General features: G+C 35.2%; 1 protein-coding gene across 1 annotated transcript; it reads right to left on the bottom strand.

Annotated features, from left to right (window-relative positions):
• Positions 1-17,323: 17,323 nt before the first annotated feature.
• On the bottom strand, positions 17,324-21,298 carry LOC127880162 (carbohydrate sulfotransferase 1-like). Its single transcript, XM_052427395.1, has 3 exons — positions 21,218-21,298; positions 19,123-19,241; positions 17,324-18,737 (listed from the first exon to the last, which is right to left on the bottom strand). The coding sequence occupies exons 1-3, from the start codon at positions 21,289-21,291 to the stop codon at positions 18,076-18,078; spliced, it is 855 nt and encodes a 284-aa protein (XP_052283355.1). The 5' UTR covers positions 21,292-21,298; the 3' UTR covers positions 17,324-18,075.
• Between the last annotated feature and the right edge of the window lie 290 nt (positions 21,299-21,588).

The following is a 21,588-nucleotide window of genomic DNA, read 5'->3' as shown; positions in this document are numbered from 1 at the left end:
GTTGTCATCATCTGGAGGTTTAAGGTTCATACAGCTGCCTATCTTCCTCTCTCCAAGACTGAGAGACAGTCTTTTCCTTTTCTTGTGTCTTAGCTTTCTTCACTCTCTACAATGATGTTAAAGAGTAATGATTACATGATACACATTATATTCTTATAATAATCAACTTTTTTATTGAAAACATTCCATGCAACAGCTATTAAATATCTCATTCTCATATAAGCAATACCTAAAATTAAAAAAAGTAGTTGGTACAGCTTCTCAAACAACATTAAAACATGCAAGTAATATCCATTAAATGTGTTACATTTTTATCAGGGTTTGCTCACGTTTACTTAATCTCATGTAATAAAAACATACTAAGGCTTTTTTTAAACATTTTAATGACGGCTAAACTAACATTTTGATCTCAGATGTATGTTACAGCTGATTAAACAAGAGAATACCAAGCAATATGGTCCCCTACCGGTGAAACTCTACCATTTTTTTGTTTATTTTTTTTATTTGTTGCCATGCAACCAGGATTCTTGACGTAGGAACAAAATGAAATGACGTGCATAATCTCCATATTGTCATCTATCCATGTTTCAAGTTTCATGAAAACAATATAAAGAACTTTTAAAGTTATCTTAGGATCCAGAAAAGTGTGACTGACTGACAGACAGACAGACAGACAGACAGACAGACAGACAGACTGACAGACGGAGAACAAACCATTTACCGTTTCACCTGTAGGGGACAGAAAGACCAACCAATACATTTAACATAAAAATGCTTGTTATCATGGGAAAAATTTTGCTATCACTAGTGACCAGATAGTTCTTGAAGCATTTGGAATACTTTCAAATGTCAAATATTTGAAAAAGACAAAAGATTGAAACATGAAACATCAGGACCATTTATGAACAAGAGCTGTGATTGTGAAACACAATGCAACCTACTTCGCCACTTTGAAGCCATATATTTGACCTTTGACATTGAAGGATGACTTTGATCTTGAACTTTCACCACTCAAAATGTGCAGCTCCATGAGATACAGATGCATGCCAAATTTCAAGTTGCTATCTTAAATATTGCAAAAGTTATGACCAATGTTTCGATCAGTAAGCAAAACATTTGAGCATGAAACATGAGGACCATGTATGAAACAGACAAAGCATTGAAACGTGAAAAGTGAGGATAATGTATAAGAGATAGAGGGAGAGAGAAGAGAAAAGGAAAGGAATGGAGACTAGAGAGAGAAAGCGAGAGGAGAGAGAGAGGTTAAGGGCAAAACAAGTGTGTCATACTTTTGGTTCTGTTGCCAATTTCCGACCAAATAATGGTGGTGCAAAAAATGACATGCATGAACGGTTATGAGTAAATCTTTATGCCCTCCCCCATCACCCCACTCATTAAGTTGGGGCATAAAAAACAGACAACGGACCATTATTTAGCAAATAATTATTATAGCAAACATTGTGCTCTTACAAATTGCTACACATTAAGTTAAATTGAGCAGTTAAAGTTTAGGCAAAAACTGCCAAGCAATTAAAGATGACTTATAACCAGTACACTTTTGGACTATATATTATCTTTAGGACTAAATTATCTTTAGGACTATATTATCTTTAGAGGAAAATCAGACCAGTGGCCGAAATTCTGCCAGAACTTGTTGCAGCCAATATTCCTCACTTTATAATCATCAATCATAAAGGTCATACAACTGTTTACGTTTGGGCAAGATCCAAACAATAGTAAATGAGAAATTGAATACACAAGCTCAAGAGCGTGCTGACACTCAAGTACGGGAAATTCTAATGCCCCCCACTCCGTTATAGCAATAACAAAATAAACAAGCAAATTCGTTGATATCCAATTTCAAAATTGTGACAGACGGCCGGACAACGCCAATTCTATATCTCTCCGCCTTTAGCGGGGTGGGGCCGGGGAGTAATTATTCTAACTGTACAAGAAATTAAGAATGGTTGGTGAACATGGGCCAAACATGTGTGTATCATAAGTATTTGGGAAAATCAAAATCTTAAAACATAACATTGTATGCATATTTTTTGATAAATGAAATGTATTTATGCACAAACAAGTTTCATTGAAATGCAAGAAAGCAGTTTTACAATATGCTTCTGGGCACAAACGTTTTCTGGACGAATGGACAACGCCAAAACAATCTCATCCAGATAAAAGGACGGATGGACAACGCAAGAACAATATACTCCTCCAGATAAAATTATGAGAGAAGGAAGGACAGACAAGTCAGCGACTATATGCTTTCCCTTGATGGAGCACAAAATCTCTGACCTGTAATTTCTAAGTACAAAGATGTATTCATAATTCTCGAAAAATGCTGGTCAGTTTATGGGTTAAGTGTACAACCTTACATGAAGCATTTGTGTAATCTTGACCCTTGATGTGAATCGTATGACCTTACATGAAGTATATTGTATGACGTTGACCTTAACCCTAGACATGAGTCTTGACCTTAACCCTAGACATGAATCTATCGTATGACACACAGCAAGGAAGAAGATGGAGAAGAATTATCGAAGGTTATTACAGAATCCACTGATGCATAGTAAAAATAATGGATAGATAATAAATATTTCTACAAATGTGTGACCTTAAATGTGTGACCTTGACTTTGATCAAAAACACATAGGTCTTGCACTGCCTGATAATTGAGAACAATTTCATCAGGATATTTTAAGAATCCATTTTTGTATGGTAGAATCCTTACCAAATAAGGCATATTTAATCAAAATGTGTTATTTTTACCTTTGTGTTTGACTTTGACCATGACCCTAGCAATCTGGATCTTATATTTGACACTCAGCTAGATATTGGAGAACAATTATGGACAGTTATTACAGAATCCCTTGATCATAGTAAAGAAATGACTAAATAATGAATAATTCATCAAATTTGTGACATTTGACCTCAATGTGTAACCTTGACCTTCGCCCCTAGGATTATGGGTGTTGAATGTGAAGCATCCCCAGATGATTGAGAACAAATATGGCAAGTTTTATGGCTCTGGCTGATGTGTTAATGGAGATTAAGCTCTAAGCTTATATAAAAAAGCATTTTATCAAGATACAAAGGGCCATGACCTTAGCCCCTAGGATTATGGGTGTTGAATGTGAAGCACTCCCAGATGGTTGAGAACAACTATGGCAAGTTTCATGGCTCTGGCTTATGTGTTAATGAAGCGGTAAGCTTATATTAAAAAGCATTTTTTTAAAGATACAAAGGGCCATAACTCCGTTATTAACAGATGGTGTACAATGCCATTTTGCGTGCATCATCCACTTATCAATATATATATACTCATACCAAGTTTCAATGAAATTCGCCAAAGCACTTCCAAGATATGGCTCCGGACACAAAAGTGCCTGGACGGACGGAAGGAAGGACGAATGGACAACGCCAAAACAAAAATACTGGTAACTTATACATACCTTATTTTTCGTCACTCGGTCGTCGTTTTTGTCCAATTTCCTCTTAGCTGTTTTCAGACCAAGGGGGGCAGTCCTCACTACAGCATTCTCTGCAAATATATCATGAAAATTAAACAACTATCAGAGTGTTTTGGGTCTAATTTGGGACTGTTATTTTGTCCCACATTCAATGTCAACAATATCAAGATGGCTGCATAAATTCCCGATTGGAGGTTTAAAAAAATGAAAATAAAATGCAACAAAGTTTATTCCCTATGCAGCTCTATGAGTCGAACCTTAATAAATATAATAATTGAAAACACTTATTCTAAATTTTAAAGAAATAATAAGCACACCATAAATTAAACCACTTTAGTCAGAACAACTTTTGTTCACTCCAAAGGGCCCATGTCCCATTTCCAAAATGATAAAAAAAGACTGTTAAATAGATGTGTAACATCTATTACTCCTTAGACAATGATTCAGTATTAAGTATTTTAATCGACTCAATCCAGTTGCAAAAATATTCATTTTAAATTGTAAACAGTAAAGTAAATTCATCATATCTTTCATTTTTAAAATTATCACATCTACATAAAAGGAAGATAATCATGAATGTAAGCAAGTTTTCTGCTCTGAATAAATATGACTCAATGGGCAACATGTAATGTTTAATAGTTAATGTCAGTATGTTGAACAGAGATGTTCAGTGTTATGACAAATTGTTTATCTACAAACACTATTGTTTGGTTTGAATATACGAGCATTAAAAAAAACATTTCATGCGGTGGATTTGGACTTACTGAGGAAAAAATCTGAAACAACAATAAAACAGTTGTTTGCAATTTAATTATTAAGAAACATAAATTTTCAAACTTTATTTTAAAGTCAGGATTCATGTCAAATATCTGTTTTAATATATTTCTTGTAAACAATGATCTAAATAACTACCGTTTACTGAAGTACTTGTTTTCTTAACTACCCCTCTGGACAAACCTTGACGAAGATCGCTCTTTAGGGCCGGATGAAATGAATGATAGCCATTGCTTTCCTTTGTGTTTCTTTCAATGAATATCTCTTCAAAGTCATCAGAAGAACAATCACCAGACTCTTCTACCAGATGGAAATTTACATTTGAAAACAATACCTCCGATGTCAAGGCAATATCTGCCACTTCAGAACGCATCGTAAAAGGCATTTCATTGCTCTCATTTGCAGAAAAGTGTTGTGAGTGATTTGACTTTGAATTGCAGCTGATAAACGGAATAGGCAAATGTGGATCATTCACGGGTAATCTTGCAACTTTTTGGTCGTTACTGTCAGTTAAATCACCTGACAAACCAATGAACTGATTTTAGGTAAATCCTTTGTAATGGATTCATCACCGCAATCACTCTTACCCGTGGCATCAGTAGATTTATAACGGGAAGTTGTCACTGAACTGCTTGTATTGATAGGTCTTCCACTCTTAGGCAAATTCTGAACTGGTGAAGTTCTCAAAGCGTTTGCCTCAGTTTCAAAAGTCACATAATTATTAGGAGCAAATTCTGTGGAAGAATTTTGATCACTTGGCATATACTGACCATATTCAAAATCTAACAAAACTTCTTGAGAACCAAACTGCCTCAGTTGCAACTCGTTTAAAATCCTCAACCTGTTTTCCTCAATGACTTGATCACAAGCATCCTTTATTTCAGCAAACACTGATTGCGCCATGGCCTGACAATGCGTGGTCTTTACTGTGGTAACAACTTGTGGCTGCTGTTGCCGGTAGTATTGGGGATGTGAACTCTGAGGTGAAAGACTTGGCAGACAAATATTTGCCACCTGGCCAGAGATGGAAGGCTGGCTGCCGACTGAAGGAACTAATGGGGATACAACAGATGGCACAATCCCCGGACTGTGGATATAAATATCCTCACGCTGTCCTTTACCATGCAACATGTCAGTAGAGAGAACTGGTTTAACATCCATTTCAGTTTGGATCAAAAGCACACCATTATGGGAATCCAAACAGTGACTCCTATCACTGATACTACCAGCAGCATTTGATGTTTGTGATGTAGGAGCTGATGAGTTTCCTTTGAAAACAGAGAATACACATTGCTTATTAACACTCCCAGGGTCAAACATCAGACACGTTTGTTCTGACTGACTTCTAAGACAAACATGTCTACCAGGCATGTCAACACTTCCTTGTATTGCATCAACATCAATATTCTCAGAGGGCTGCTCATACCAACGTCCCAACAAACGACGGTCATCAACTTCCGTTAAAACATCAGACGGACTCAGTTGGTGAGTTGCAATTGCTTTCTTCATATTTCCAGGCAAAGATGCATCACTTGCAATAGGCAGACACTGATCAGCAGGATTCGTAGCCAACATATTTAGAAGTAAAGAACCACTTCCTGAAATGCTGGAAGGTAAATTATTGGCCATTGTCTTAACCTGTCCATAGGAAACACTTGTCCACTGTGGGTTCAGTTGCTGGACTGGAGATCGGAATATGAAAAGAAAAATACCACACATATTTTTTTCAGTAACATAAATGAGCAAATAAATAATACTTCCATTAATAAAAGCAAATGATTTTAATAATGCTCTTTATAACATGTTTGATATTAGGCCTGTTTACCAATAATTTAAAAATTTCATACACTGTATATATTTTCAGAAAAACAAAAGAACAGGGATATTGTGGCTATAGATTGCTCAAATGGTAAATGGGACATGGCTATGTTTGAACCCAGAGGAATTAGTTCAACACATTTTATAGAATTAGTTTTTAATAATATTGACCAGACTATAGAGCAGACTGTAAGAAATTGAAAGAGGATCTACCAAGAATAATTCCTAAAGAAAATGGGCCAAGCAGTTTAGGAAACGTTGTTTGAAAGAACAGTTTAGAGACAACTAACAAATGAAGAAACGCAAAAGCTCACCCAAAGCAAGCTATGTACAGGTGCCGTGGAAAAGGATGTTTGTCCTTTTCATTAATTTAGAAACAGCAAAATGAGAACTAGTCACAATTGCCATGCTTAGCAGAAATAGAATTGTAAAATGTGTGCAGGCAATTTGTAGCTTTTCAATAGATTCAACAATCAGAAGCAGTAGCAAACCTAAAAACTGAATAAAAACTGTGAAACTATTGTATCTCATAAGAAGTTACTGTGAAACTACTGTATCTCATAAGCAGTTACTGCAAAACTACTGCAGCTCATAAGCAGTACCTGTGAAACTACTGTATGTCATAAGCAGTTACTGTGAAACTACTGCATCGCATAAGCAGTAACTGTGAAACTATCGCATCTCATAAGCAGTTGCTGTGAAACTACTGTATATGATACGAAGTCACTCTGAAACTACTGTACATGTATCTCATAAGAAGTTACTGCAAAACTACTGGATCTCACAAGCAGTTACTGTGAAACGACTGTATCTCATAACCAGTTACTGCACAACTAGTGTATTGCATAAGCAGCTACTGTTAACTTACTTTATTTCATAAGCAGTTACTGTGAAACTACTGCATCTCATGAGCAGTTACTGCGAAACTAATGTATCGCATAAGCAGTTGCTCTGAAACTACTGTATCTCATTAGCAGTTACTGTGAAACTACTGTATAGCATAAGCAGTTACTGTGAAACTACTTCATCTCATAAGCAGTTACTGTGAAACTACTGTATCTCATACGAAGTCACTGTGAAACTACTGTGTCTCGTAAGAAGTTACTGCGAAACTAGTGGATCTCATGAGCAGTTACTGCAAAACTACTGTATTGCATAAGCAGTTACTGTGAAACTACTTAATTGCATAAGCACTTGCTGTGAAACTACTTTATTTCATAAGCAGTTACTGTGAAATTACTGCATCTCATGAGCAGTTACTGCGAAACTACTGTCTCTTATAAGCAGTTACTGTGAAACTACTGTATCTTATATGCAGTTACTGTGAAACTACTGTATCTTATATGCAGTTACTGTGAAACTACTGTATCTTATAAGCAGTTACTGTGAAACTACTTTATCTCACAAGCAGTTACTGTGAAACTACTGTATCTCATAAGCAGTTACTGTGAAACTACTTTATCTCACAAGCAGTTACTGTGAAACTACTGCATCTCATAAGCAGTTACTGTGAAACTACTGTATTGCATAAGCAGTCACTGTGAAACGACAGTATCTAATAAGCAGTTACTATGACACTAGTGTATCTAATAAGCACTTACTATGAAACTACTGTATCTCACAAGCAGTTACTATGAAACTACTGTATTGCATTAGCAGTTACTGTGAAACTACTGTATCTCATAACCAGTTATTGTGAAACTACTGCATCTCATGAGCAGTTACTGCGAAACTACTGTATCTTATAAGCAGTTACTGTGAAACTACTGTATCTTATAAGCAGTTACTGTGAAACTACTGTATCTCATAAGCAGTTACTGTGAAACTACTTTATCTCACAAGCAGTTACTGTGAAACAAATGTACCTCATAAGCAGTAACTGTGAAACTACTGTATTGCATAAGCAGTAACTGTGAAACTACAGTATCTCATAAGCAGTTACTATGAAACTACTGTATTTAATAAGCACTTACTATGAAACTACTGTATCTCACAAGCAGTCACTGTGAAACTACAGTATCTCATAAGCAGTTACTATGAAACTACTGTATCTAATAAGCACTTACTATGAAACAACTGTATCTCACAAGCAGTTACTATGAAACTACTGTATCTCATAAGCAGTTACTGTGAAACTACTGTATATCATAAGCAGTTACTGTCAAACTAGTGTATCTTCTAGACATTTTCATGTACTGATACTTTATTTAACAACTTATGAAATTCAATACTGATCACATGTCATGCCTTTATATATGTTAGTATAATGTTTCTATGATTTGATCATGTATACTCGTGGACTGTATGGCTTTTATATATATTGAATAAACTAATAAACCATTAGCAGTTACAACAGTTTCACACTCAACCCTCGACCGACAGGCTAATCCAGGACAACACTTTTAGCTTATTTGTTATTGGGTGTTTTAAGGAAATCACTTTTAGCATATTATTCACTTCTGGCAAGAAGTGCTACATATAGAAGTGCTATAGGAAGTGCTACATATATATATATATATATATATATATATATATATATATATATATATATATATATATATATATATATATATATATATATATATATATATATATATATATTACATATGAATGTATTAACTAAAAAGGTTTACGAGTAAGCATTATGTTAATGTTGAGTCCTGACATGATAGCAGCTTACACACACATCTCAAATGCAATAAATCCATCAAACAGAAGATATTTTTCTATCGTTCACAACAGTGACCTCCTTAACTTTAACTTGACTGGCAATCCGTAGATAGGTCTGCAGGTAAGCCGCCTAGAGTGCAAAAACAGTTTCCACGCAACTTCTCCATTGAAAATTAACTTAATATGTGGAAACCGCTTTTCTATTGTAAGTAACAGTGACCTTGACCTCAATCTAACCAGACCCATTTACAATACAAAGCTTGACCTCATTGTAAGCTACCTGCACACAGCATTAAAATACAATTCCTCCATCCAAACTTAAGTTACATGCATTGAGCAAAAAACTGTATTTTATGTTAAGTAACAGCAACCTTGACTTTGACCCAAGCTAGGTGCCTAGATCTCCATTCAAAATTACTTAATTTAAAGTACCATACAGATTGGTTTATGTAAACTTAAGATATTGATCATAAAATCACCTACAAGAGAGCAACAACATTTATTTGACAAATTGAGATGAACCAAGGACAATAATTCACAATTGTTTCTCGCAATTCAACAGATTATCAAACTTGGTTATGATTATTTGCCCACAAACATGACCATTAAGTTTTATAATGATCTGATGTAAACTATCAGAGTAAAAAAGCAAATAAGGAAACTTTAAATTTTTGCTTTGTTTTAGTGCTTATTGCAATGAGGCTGCTTATCAATTTTGGAGAAGATATTAAGCCTACAAACAACATAATAACCAAGTTCGTTTAACTTGGATCTGAATTGAACTGTTTTCAGCAAGCCCTGGACGTTGACCTATTGCACACATACCATGAGTGACACCATAATGACCCCTTCCATTTTTAAAATACACCCTTATATTAAAAAATGAAATTACCATTTCACCCTTTTCGCAGCTCGGATCCCTTGAGACATGTAGGTTGTTGTCATGGTCCATTTTTGTTGTTTTTACACCTACAGGATGGAGCCCATTATGTGCTCTATATGCATTTGAATCGGGAGACTGTTTTCTGTTCATACATACAGAATTGTAGCCAGGTTGTCTTGTGACATCTTGATGCATAATTTCACATCCCATCTGTTTTGATTTCACACAGGCCGAGGTGAAGCCATCTTGTTTGGTCTGATCTTGTACCATCTTTAAAAATCCTATTTTTTCTAACTGTTCATGTACTAGATTGAGGCCATCTTTTATGTTGCAATCTTGATGTATCTCTTCCCCTAGAACCTGTTGTGATTTGGCAAACATTGAATAAAAACCAGCAGCAGTACTATATAATTCATCAGTCTCCATTTTGACATAAACAGAGTTTAAGTCATCTAGTGTTTGGTCTGAATTTGAGGTATCTGCACCTTCTCTAGTCGATATAGAGTTTACGTCAATTTGGGATGTGGAATAAAATTCCTTTCCAATCGCTGTCTTGCTTTCTATGTGACTTCCCATGACATTATCGTGTTTTCTACTTGTGTACTCTGTGTAGGCCGCCAGAAGGAGACCTTTCTGTTCCATTCTGGAAATTATTAACAGAATGAGATAAACATCTTAATTCAGGGGCAGATACTTACAACTGATATAAAAACAGCACAATTGCAAGCCATGAACAAATTTATTAAAATAAATGTGCTTAAATTTTGACAATTGCTAGACAATTGATACACAATTGCTATAATAGAATAAAGTATAATAGAATAAAGCTATCTTAAACAATAATTATGTTCCATTTATTTCATAATCATCTTCTATTTCTATAGACTAGAGTTAACTATCCTAGAAGCTGACTAATAACCCAATAACTGAAAATAGATTCATACGATATATTAAAAAGGACTTGAATGATTCTTACCACGTTGGAATATCAGCTTTAAGATCATTTTGTGTTGTAATTATAAGAATTGAATAGCATGTCGGCGTTTATGCAAATTAGGCTTAATTTTCCCGACAGTTCATACACCGATTAAATGCAGAAAAATGCTATTCAATTCTTAAATAAAAATATCAAACAATACATGTGATTATATTTGATCATTTTAATTACATTTGAAAAGATTTTCGATGTAATTGATATGCTATTATGAGTACAAGTGTAACCCCTATTCTCATAATATCGGCCCTACTCATAGTATCGTGACTTTAAATAAAACCCCTCAAGAAGTGCTGGAAAATTAAAGTTTTTTGTCAGTATTTAGAAGTTGTAATTTATTAGATGGGTATCCATGACTATTAAGGCTATCAGTCTCTTAATCTCCGGTGTAAATTGGAAAGTAGGTCATGTTTATTTCAGGGTAATGCTACGATTTTTAAATTTGTAACCCACAATTAAGTTAGTTTGTTATGCATTGATAGTAGCTTTATCACATGTTTTAATAAAATGTATAAATATTTTAAGAAAATTATTAGCAAGAGTTTCGTTTTTCCATTAAATATTATTTTTAGATCAAGCACATGCGCATTCTAACAAATATAAGCAACCAATCAGAAGGGCCGATGTTTTAAGAACCATTGTATATGATACATATTGCTACAAGGAGCTAAGTCGAACAAGTATTGTGTCAACATAATGCAGATTTAAATGCAGTGTTCGTTGCTCAAGAAAACACATTTAACTATAGATAAACATATAACACATGCGTGTTTTTGTATTTGTTCACTTCCAAAACTTCGTACGTCATCATTAAAAGGGCCGATACTACGGATAGACATGCTATTGGTTCTACCCAGGAAACGGACTCGAGAGCATTTCCAGAAGCCTTGGGGCTTTCGATACAATTGAGCTAAAATTAAGTTAAGTTCCTAAGTGTTACTGACTACAATGTACAGTATCAATACAATTACTTGAAAACATCATAGAAATCGATCTGCGAAACATAGTTTTCCGATTACTGAAGTTACCTTTTGTCCGAACTTTCCTCGAATAATTCTACTCGGTAATGAATTTACGAATTATATTTCTTAAATAAAGTTACATGTACCCCGGGTACTCTTAAGTATACTTACATGTACCCCGGGTACGGTAAATATACTTAAACGTACCCGGTCGATATTAGACTGTACCCGAGTTGTATTCCCACCCAAAATCCGATGTCGTAAAACGCGCTACCGATTACCGTTAAACGAAAGTGTTTATCTTAAACAAACTTCTCTTTAAAAAACTCCATCAACATGCTTTTTAACTATGAGTTTTGATAATATAGAGCAATGTAACAGAAAATTTACATTAATGTGAACATTATTAATTTTTGAAAAATAGACGACAACGACCGATTTAGCGTTAAAATTCCCGGGTACGTTTTAGCATATTTACCGTACCCGGGGTACATGTAAGTTAACTTAAGTGTACCCGGGGTACATGTAAGTAGTACCCGAGCCGACAATCACCAATTGAGCTATATTTGCTGTACCCGGGGTACATTTAAGTATAATTAAGAGTACCCGGAGTACATGTAATTAGTACCCACGCCGACAATGACCAATTGAGCGGCATTAATGCGTGTGAACATACTACATGTGAAGTCAAAATTTTCTTGCGAAATGTCTAATGAGACCGAAACGCAACTGTTGGAACAGCATTTTTGCATTGGTCGCATTTAACCATATCGTCGACGCAATCAGTTAATTACAATTACAATAGTTCTTAATTATTATATTTGTACAATGCTTTGCCGTCTGCCACTAATTGTGTAATTATTAAATGGGAATTCTGCTGTTTCCTTGGTGTCTAAACAATAGAGCAGATATGTTTCCGTTTATTTTTTCTTCTTGAATTTTTTCATATAACAAGTGCAACAAAATCATCATAATGAAAACATATTCAAATTCCAATAATTGCACATGTTAACTATTTGTGTATACTTTGGGAAATTTAGCTTTTGATGCCGCATTTTTGCTTTGCTGTTAAATATAACATATTCATAACAATATCATATGTAATATTCTGGTAATACCTGTTTATAAGAGTTACAGTTGTTAATTGTAATTTTACTAACTAATAAATATATACGATAATGAACAGAAATTAACTTTCTTTCGCCTATAAACACTTTTAAGTAAAGTAACATGTTATTTTCACTCTTACAAACATTGAATAAAATCTTACCTGAAGAGCAACAATGAATGAAGTTGTCACAATTTATCCGAGAAGATATTTCTTTTGCCCCTACGTTATTGTGTATATCCTTACAGCATGAGAGAATGAATGGTCTACATTTATATTCCGTTGTGAAAATGTACTGTTGTAATACAAATGACAATAAAAGGATGTGTTTTCGACTGGCCTAGCGTGACAGTTTTAGCCGGATTAAGTAGTCAATTTCTACTACTTTAATACAAATGACCTTTATTTCCAAGTATCCTTACTGCTTAGTCTGAGAAGAACAAGTAGATTATTAATTAATACTTTTTATGTGGGATACATCATCAGGTTATTGATACATCATATTTTATATGAGATGCATAATAATACTTACAAAGTGTTTTATAATTATCAAATGATCTGCATCTATATGATGCGAATTACCGGTGTTTTATTAATTACTTAATCGGATTTGTCTTGTTCGGTTAATTCGATGCGGGGTTTTTTTCTCTCAAAAAATCACTCCTTCGACTTAGTTTCATTTCACCCGGAGGTTAATGCAACTAAATCGTCAACGGCGATATTTTCAGATCCTAAACTTGTTTTTTTTTTATTTCAAAGTTGGAATCCGTATCATTTTGACCTTTCTTGATCTGCATTTACAGCAAATAAAATGTTGGGAAAATTTCTCGCCAATAAACCCGATTTAATATATTTTTACTTCATGATTGGTAATGTTGGAAATTATGTGGATCCAGCATTTTGTTTTGCAAAGATCACGCTGGTTATGCGGATACTTCGATAACCGATGGCACATCGATAATAGATAAAAAACAAAAGCCACGCGCGAGAGGTAAGTCCCTCAGTTGTTATTTTTTAAGTTATATCCTTAAGATAAGTCTTTTAGACAAGGCACGTGGTCGAGTTGATAAATGGTGTATCCTTTTCTCTAAGGAAGATAAAAATCACTAGATTTTTGCCCCCAAAAATGGAAAATTCGTCCGAAAATAGCATGAAGTGGATGAACAGGGAACATTTCAACAAAATAAAACTACTTAGAAATATTGCAAGAAATTGATTGATATTCCAGCATGTAGAGTAATTACTGTGCTTTAAATACGGACATTTTGACAGTATTCAATGAAATATAAGCGTAGATAGAGCATGTTTTAAAAGGTGGTATTCATGAAATGTAGACACTTTCATTCCCGATAAAGGACACTTCGGATAACAGAGACTTTAAAAGAAAGGGCACTCTGATAACATATTTTTATCTTCTACATGAAATGCATTTATGTATAGTATGGCTATTCTTTCCAATCATTTTGAAGTACGAATCAATATGCATAGTAAAGCGCGACACATAGGGAATCTATGCATAACTTACTTACAAACACACGTGAAATATAACCAATGGCGTTGTTCGTTTTCAAAAATCACATTATTATTAATTTATATTATTAAATAAGATTAGCATGCTTATTTCTGAAGAAATATATTTCAAGTGACGACCGAAAATAATTTTCTGCATAATGAACTTGTTTTTTAGTGATAACTTGAGATTCAGAGAGATGAAAATACAACGGATCATGTGGATTAACACGATTGTATTTAATGTTACTTATTGCATGGCTCTAAATAACGGGAGCGAAGGGGTCAATAAAAGGCAAAGACACCTTTGTTCTTCAAAAAATGTCGTTGGTCCTCATTAGAATCGCATCATAAAGACAATACCAATGCGCAGCCCAAAAATTAATAAGAGAAATAAAAAGTCCCTTTATCTTGAGCTCTGCTAAAAGGGAGCACTCACTTTAAAGAAATAATAACGTTACACTTACTTTAACGAAATAATAACGTTAGCTCCAAGTGCGATTAACCTGACCCTAAATCACTTTAATGGTTGAGTTAAAAGAATTTTGGACGGGCATCGCTGCTGATATTTATCTCTAAGTAGCAGTTTTAGCAGAGTGATGTTTCATAACATTCTATCTAATATAGAAGTAAATGACCTTAGTTACTTCATAAGGACATAATTATATATGCTTTAGATCAACCGTTTCGCTACAAATAAACGTTAGTGTACTATGCGAAGATCCGGCGGTTGGGTGACTCGAAAACTGGAAAATATACGGTCATATAGACTGTACTCCTCAGACATATTGAATTAGTTTCACATCTATCTTTCACATTTATACAAAATCATAATTATATTTCAAGAGATAAGAAAATATTCGGTTATGCGTTTTTAATTTACGTCCCTACATATACATGTATTCTTATGTATTGCCTGTTTACTATAACAGTATAACCCAAGAAATCTGCATTTCTGATTCATTCAAAAGAGTGGGTTATATCTGGTGCAAAGTGTCGAGTAATCAGGAGAAGTGTCATTGCCATTGAGAAGATCGGTTAAAGAAGTGTATATGAAAATTTGGCATCCGACTCTTTTAAACATTTGAATTTTCTCAAATACGTAAGTAAACTAAATTGTAAAATGTTGTCACATTAATGGACATATTGATCTTTTATTTCGAATAGTTAACACGTTTGTGATTTATTTCCAAGTATTTTTATTTTGTCAAAATATGTACTGATCATCCAATTCATGCTGATTATCGATGGAATGTTATCGCTTTTTTACATGATCCATCGTTTTTCCGCGAAATTCATTCTACGTTATACGAAGTGCTATACCATTCGGAGGGGGTAATCACGTGATAGTCAAGATGGCAACGTCCATGCCGAGACAGTTATTTTTCGCCGTTTTATACCCTTCATTACTTTTGTTTAATTTTTCAATGGCTCTCACTTTCCATCCATATCAGTAAACATGTGATTAGCGTTTATTTCGTATTAAAATTCGTTTTATATCTCGACTTTACTCCCCGCAAACTTTCAAAGAAGACCTTTAATTAGGTCATCCCGCTAAGAAATTTCGCTAGTGACTTTCTCGCTGATATGGCTGGAAAATGAGCGGCATATAAAAAATAAATACAAGTAATCAAGGGTATAAAACGGCGAAAAATACCTGCCTCGGCATGAACGTCGCCATCTTGACTATCACTTGATTACCCCCTCTGTACCATTAAAGGGGCCTTTTCACAGATTTTGGCATTTTTTAACTTATTCATTAAATGCTTTATATCGATAAATGTAAACATTGGATCGTAAAAGCTCCAGTAAAAAATCAAGAATAAAATTTAAAAAAGGAAAAGAACATTGCCCGGACCAGGTTTCGAACCAGTGACCCCTAGAGTCCTGCCAGAGTCCTGAAGTAAAAACGCTTTAGCCTACTGAGCTATTCCGCCAAGTACACATGCATGACGTATTTTATACCTTATATAAGCAATCTTCGTAGTTTCACAAAATTTAACGACAAAAACAGAACTCTCCAAATTATTCAATCGTTTCGCGTTGCAACGCTTTATAATTTTTAGGTTTTAAAATCGTCAAAAGATGCATATAATGGCTATATTAGACCATGGTAAATGTTCAGTATTACTGTTTCCTCACAAATATCATAACTAAAACGAAAATTTGCGAATCTGAAACAACTTTTTTCAATTTTGTCAATTTACCAAAGCGTGAAAAGATCCCTTTAATCGACAAAACAATGTTCTGTGTCTGAAAACCAAATGAACAGATCATAAATGCAAAAAAAGCTGGAGAACTCTTCTCAGGCGCGTGGCTTGTGTTGTTCTCTGTTATCTAAGTGCCATCCGTTATCAAAGTTTCCTTATTACCGGGCGTGAAGATGCGATCCGAATTGTAAGCTTGAAGCAATCGCATTTAGATTTGACCGCAGAAAAAATAACTGTAATATTAGAAATATGGCGTTAAAATGCTGTACGGGACGGGGTTTTTTTCAAGTTAAACATTTAATCAAAATGATTATACAATTGAAACATTAGCAAAATATTGCTGGTTTAAGAAAGTAAAAACAACAAATGTTTGTTTACATATATTCAATATACCATATACATACATGTATCACTTTCACTCATTTAAAAGTTTAAACATAATGAAGACAATAACATTAAAGCATGATTCACAACAAACCGATAATAAATAATAATACAGTTTGTTTAATACTGAATAATGTTATCTTATAACAAATGAAAACGTCACTACTGCCTATAGATATGAATTTCTTTTATCGGCATCCGATTACTAAATCACTTTAATTAAGTAACATATATTTATTTTCTTATATTTAAGATTAATTGTGTAAATATGTCAATTTATGTGTTGTTCAAATTATAAGGATATGAAGTATTGTTATGAAATACCCACAAGGCAACTACGAAAATGTACATTAACTAAAATAAGAAAAATACTGACAAAACCACTAAGTTGTATAAATTCATACCATACTAAGAAAAATATAATCAATAAAGATAATACTTGTAACAATATTTTCTATGCTACTATGTAAAATAATGATATAAATATCAATTATACTTAATATCCTTATCATTTTAAATACGTGTTTATGTATTTAGTATAACATTTAAAGAAATATGAGCGGTCAGATCGCCCGGCTATAAAAGCAACGACATGTGTGCTTATAATATAGAGTGGTTCAAGCAAGATTACAGTTCTCACTCAAAGTACCCAGCTGAATTCCTGCATATGACATATCATGCAATGTTGTTTAAATGAGGATCGTTCTGGGAAAACTGGGCTTAAGGCATATGCGTTAAGTGTCGTCCAAGATAAGATTGTGTAGTCCGCACAGGCAAATCTGGGACGACACGTTTCGCATTTACTTGATTTTTGCTAACAAGAAACGTTCTTTTAACAAAAAAAAACATAAAGGCGGAAAGTACAGAGGCTTATCTGAGGCGACAATTTACGCATATGCATTAAACCACTTTTTCCCAGATCGAGGCTCATATGATAAAAACAATGATTATGCGGCGTGGTATGTCAGTTTTGAGACAAAATTCTAGTTGCCGAGGTATTAAAACATGATATTAAAAGGGATTTGGCTAATTTGACTGCACTTTCGAGAAGACAGTGTATTTACACCCACATGCAGAATGGAAATCGTCTTTGCCTTTTTGAATCTGTAAATGAACTTAAAGCAACAGTTAAGGGGCATCTACTGCGGAATATACCTGACACTGAATGGGTGAACAATTATGTCCCTTAATGTGACAATTTATTTTGTCAAAGTGTGTGTATATTATATATTATATGTACATACAAGATTCCACAACGAAACACGATATACTGTCGTGTTTGAGAATTTTTCAGTACTTTAGACCGTACAGAATATCAGTATAGTTCATGTTCTGCATGTGCTCGAAATTTTCAAAAACCGGATATCCCAATTCCTCGAGCACGTCTCCGCATGCGTTGTCCACAGCCTTGATGAGTTCCCATGGCAACGAAGTTCTCCACCAGAAGGCGTTGTTCTGCCGATTCTCTCGCCATTTCCACAAGACATTGGTGTAGTCCCTTCTGATGGTTTCCAGGTTCGCGCGCGTTAGACGCAGACCGAGAAAATCGTGAAGCTCTATTACTTCTTTATCTAAATATACCAACTTTTCGTAGTGAACGAACTTAAAACGGTCAGGAAACTTCCCCATTAATCGTTTCCCTTCTTGCAAATCGGACCACATTTTATCACAGAGCGCTTCAGCGTTCGTTTTCACGTTTTCTATGGTCTTCTTGAGCGCATAACCGCGCGTGTTCAGCCGGGAATTTACGACGCCACGCGGGTCCCGGAAAAGGTGCACGACCTTAAGATTGTTGTTCCGGAAGAGTAGCGTCCAATATGCGCCGACGCTGAGGCGCAGAACCTTGGCAACCACGTGTTGCGCCTGTTGACAACTGCCCTCCAGCACATTAAGGCACGTGTCCCAGGGTTGGCCCCTTTGATTGCAGTACCAGTAGTCGCTCCAGCTTGGACCTAAAGTTCAATAAATGTTTTAGTATATTAGTTGATCGCTGTTTGAGTTACATACAATAATTAATACGTACTACGGTCAGTAAATGACATTGCATGTATGTATGGACATGAAGTTTTAAAGGAGGACACAGATTGTTAGTAGCATTTTAATTTCAATACTCAAACCTTTTTTCAAACTGTGTATAAAACAATTGTTTTTTTTTAGCCAAACCTATACTGTTCATCACTCTGTTAAAACGCTTACGTTGTTTGAGGTAAGTAAGCCTCCTTTGAATCAAATCTATGATCATCGGTATAAGCGAAAATCAACGATCTTCATTCTAAAAACAAAAAATATGTATGCTCTTTGCCATTAATTCAAAACCTTAACGATCAACAATATCACCTGCAAACTTCAGCGCTTCAGTGACGCCTGGTTCTAGAAAGGTACGAACCGCTCGCAGACGACAATTGATAACGTGGTCTAGCACCCGGATAGGCACCGATATAGGAGACTCGATTTCTCTAGAGGAAAAAAACACGGAAAATTATGAAAATTATAACAACTACTGATATATATGAGTTTCCCTCTTGGCAAACGGGGCTTAATGCATGTGCGTTGAGTGTCGTCCAATACAAGCCTGTGCAGTCCGCCTGTTATTAGCCTGTGTGGAATGTGCAGGCTAATTTGGGACGACGATTAACGCACATTCATTAGATCCCGTTTTTACTGAGCGAGGCTTATACTTAGCAACAGTTAGTAGCTTTTCGACTCTAGAATATGTTATAAATCCAAAGATGATCCCAAAAAGCGTATACGTCATCAATACCCTACACACGACGTATTGAATAAACAAATGTCGCACCTGTGGTCAAATGTTATTGTATACGCCTCTCGTAACTGAGGCACATACATGTTAATTCAATCCCTGACCGAATATTCGAATACTATTTTCCAAATCGTATATTCGGAAGAAAAAACTAAAAAAAATCGAGTAATTTCAAAGACTTTGTATTCGTGAAATTTGCTTCAAACATTGTAAAAAAGTTGCTCCTCGTGCCATAATGTTTAGTCCGGATAATTCGTCGCTATGGTGATGACAGTATACCGGTCATAAATCCCGATAACTGCCTAACAAAGACAGTCACTTTGTGTCAAAATTATGATAGGTTCAAAACACCGACCTGCACTTGATCCAATGACTCGAATAACATTTAAAATTATCAAAGATTAAATGAGTAAAGGAAAAGCCGACTTGGCGTAAAAAACAAATAAGACCGTATGGCAATTAAAACACCGACCCGTCTTGATCTAATAACTCGAATTACATTTAAAATGACCAAAGATTAAATAAGTAAAGGAAGTGCCGACTTGGTGTGAAAATCAAAACACCTGTGCTCGCATCTCTTCTAGATCCACGTTACAATGGCCTCCCGTTCTTGTCACGTGATCAACGTAAGATCGCGAAGGAGACATTAGAGAGTCGTATGGACGAGGCACCGTTGAGATTGCCGTCTCGTTCTCGCGATTCTGATAAAGACTGTGATGAAATGCCGCGCAAACGTAGGAAGTTAGACTTTCTAGTGTATAGTTCAACCGAGCAAGAGAATTCTGACGAACTTCAGAGATATTTGCTTGTGAAAATGGAGCCAAACGCTAAACATCTTGACTGTCGGAAATGTCACGAGAGCGAATTTCCGAAAGTCGCGTATGTTGCTAGCAGTGTTCTATCTGTACCTGCAACTTCTGTGCCATCTGAGCGCATATTCTCAACCACTGGATTGCTCATCAATAAACTAAGAAATAGACTCGCCAGTGATCTGGTCGACGCAATCGTGTTTTTAAATAAGAACAATGTTCATGTGCCCAGTGACGCCGATCCGAGTGACTTTTAAATGTGACAACGGTGTTTTGTTTGCATGTGTTCGCTATGTAAATAATACGTTTAAGTTCAGTTTAAATTATTTATAGATCTAACTGTTTTGTCATGTAATTATTTTGTCGTCATGTAAATATTATGTTTCTCGTTCTTTTTTTGATGTACAATATTAATGCACGTGTTCGCTATGTAAATACTACGTTTAAGTTCAGCTTAAATTATTTATAGATCTAACTGTTTTGTTATGCAATTGTTTTGTCGTCATGTAAATATTATGTTTCTCGTTCTATTGTTGATGTACAATATTAAAAGTTTAAAAACAGTTTTCGTCATTCAATTTAACAATAAGCGACGGCAATGCTGTGTCAATATTTAATCACTTCCGGGGAACTTCCGGTAAAAACGAAATTCGAATTCATGGAGTAATGGTACGGTAAACAAAGTTGATTTTTTTCTAACAGATGTTGACCGAATATCCGAATATTCGTTCGGAAGGATGACCGAATATCCGAATACCAATATCGGTATTCGTTGCCATCCCTAATAATAAGAGACCCTTTTAATAGTTAATATTAGATTGTTAGTCCCAACATTCGTGTACATGTATGCTAATGTTGATACCGAATGTCGTCAGGCGACAGTATGTTGTTCTCCGTAGGTCTGCCAGACACAGACTTTATTCTGTTCTCGATCATTGCAGTGGATGTTCTGAAACAAAAACGAGCAGTGTCATGCGAAAATTGGTCCACCAAATGCGGCCAATGTTGGACTATCCGCACAGTCAGGTCACGAGCTACCATGTCTGCTATGAAGTCAAGCAAGCCTTTTTTGTCTCATTAGCGGACAGGGCAGCTCCTGTCCAGACTGTGAGGATGCCTACACTGACCCTATATGACATAAGACCCATTTTCACGTGACGCGGGTCGAATAGTGTGTGATGTGCAAACACTATTTCTGTTTGTGTGCTTTTAGGATGAAATAATGTTTTATAT

The sequence above is a fragment of the Dreissena polymorpha genome, chromosome 4 (genome assembly GCF_020536995.1).
Source record: "Dreissena polymorpha isolate Duluth1 chromosome 4, UMN_Dpol_1.0, whole genome shotgun sequence".
Classification (NCBI taxonomy): domain Eukaryota; kingdom Metazoa; phylum Mollusca; class Bivalvia; order Myida; family Dreissenidae; genus Dreissena; species Dreissena polymorpha.
This window is presented reverse-complemented; position numbering and strand designations above follow the sequence as displayed.

What these genes read in the sequence shown, in the direction of transcription:
- LOC127880162 (XM_052427395.1), bottom strand. Translation starts at nt 21,291, where the DNA reads ATGATCGAGAACAGAATAAAGTCTGTGTCTGGCAGACCTACGGAGAAC. An exon ending in CTGTCGCCTGACGACATTCG is followed by an intron (nt 19,242 to 21,217) that starts GTATCAACATTA and finishes TTTTTCCTCTAG; the next exon opens with AGAAATCGAGTCTCCTATAT. An exon ending in TGAAGCGCTGAAGTTTGCAG is followed by an intron (nt 18,738 to 19,122) that starts GTGATATTGTTG and finishes ATTGAACTTTAG; the next exon opens with GTCCAAGCTGGAGCGACTAC.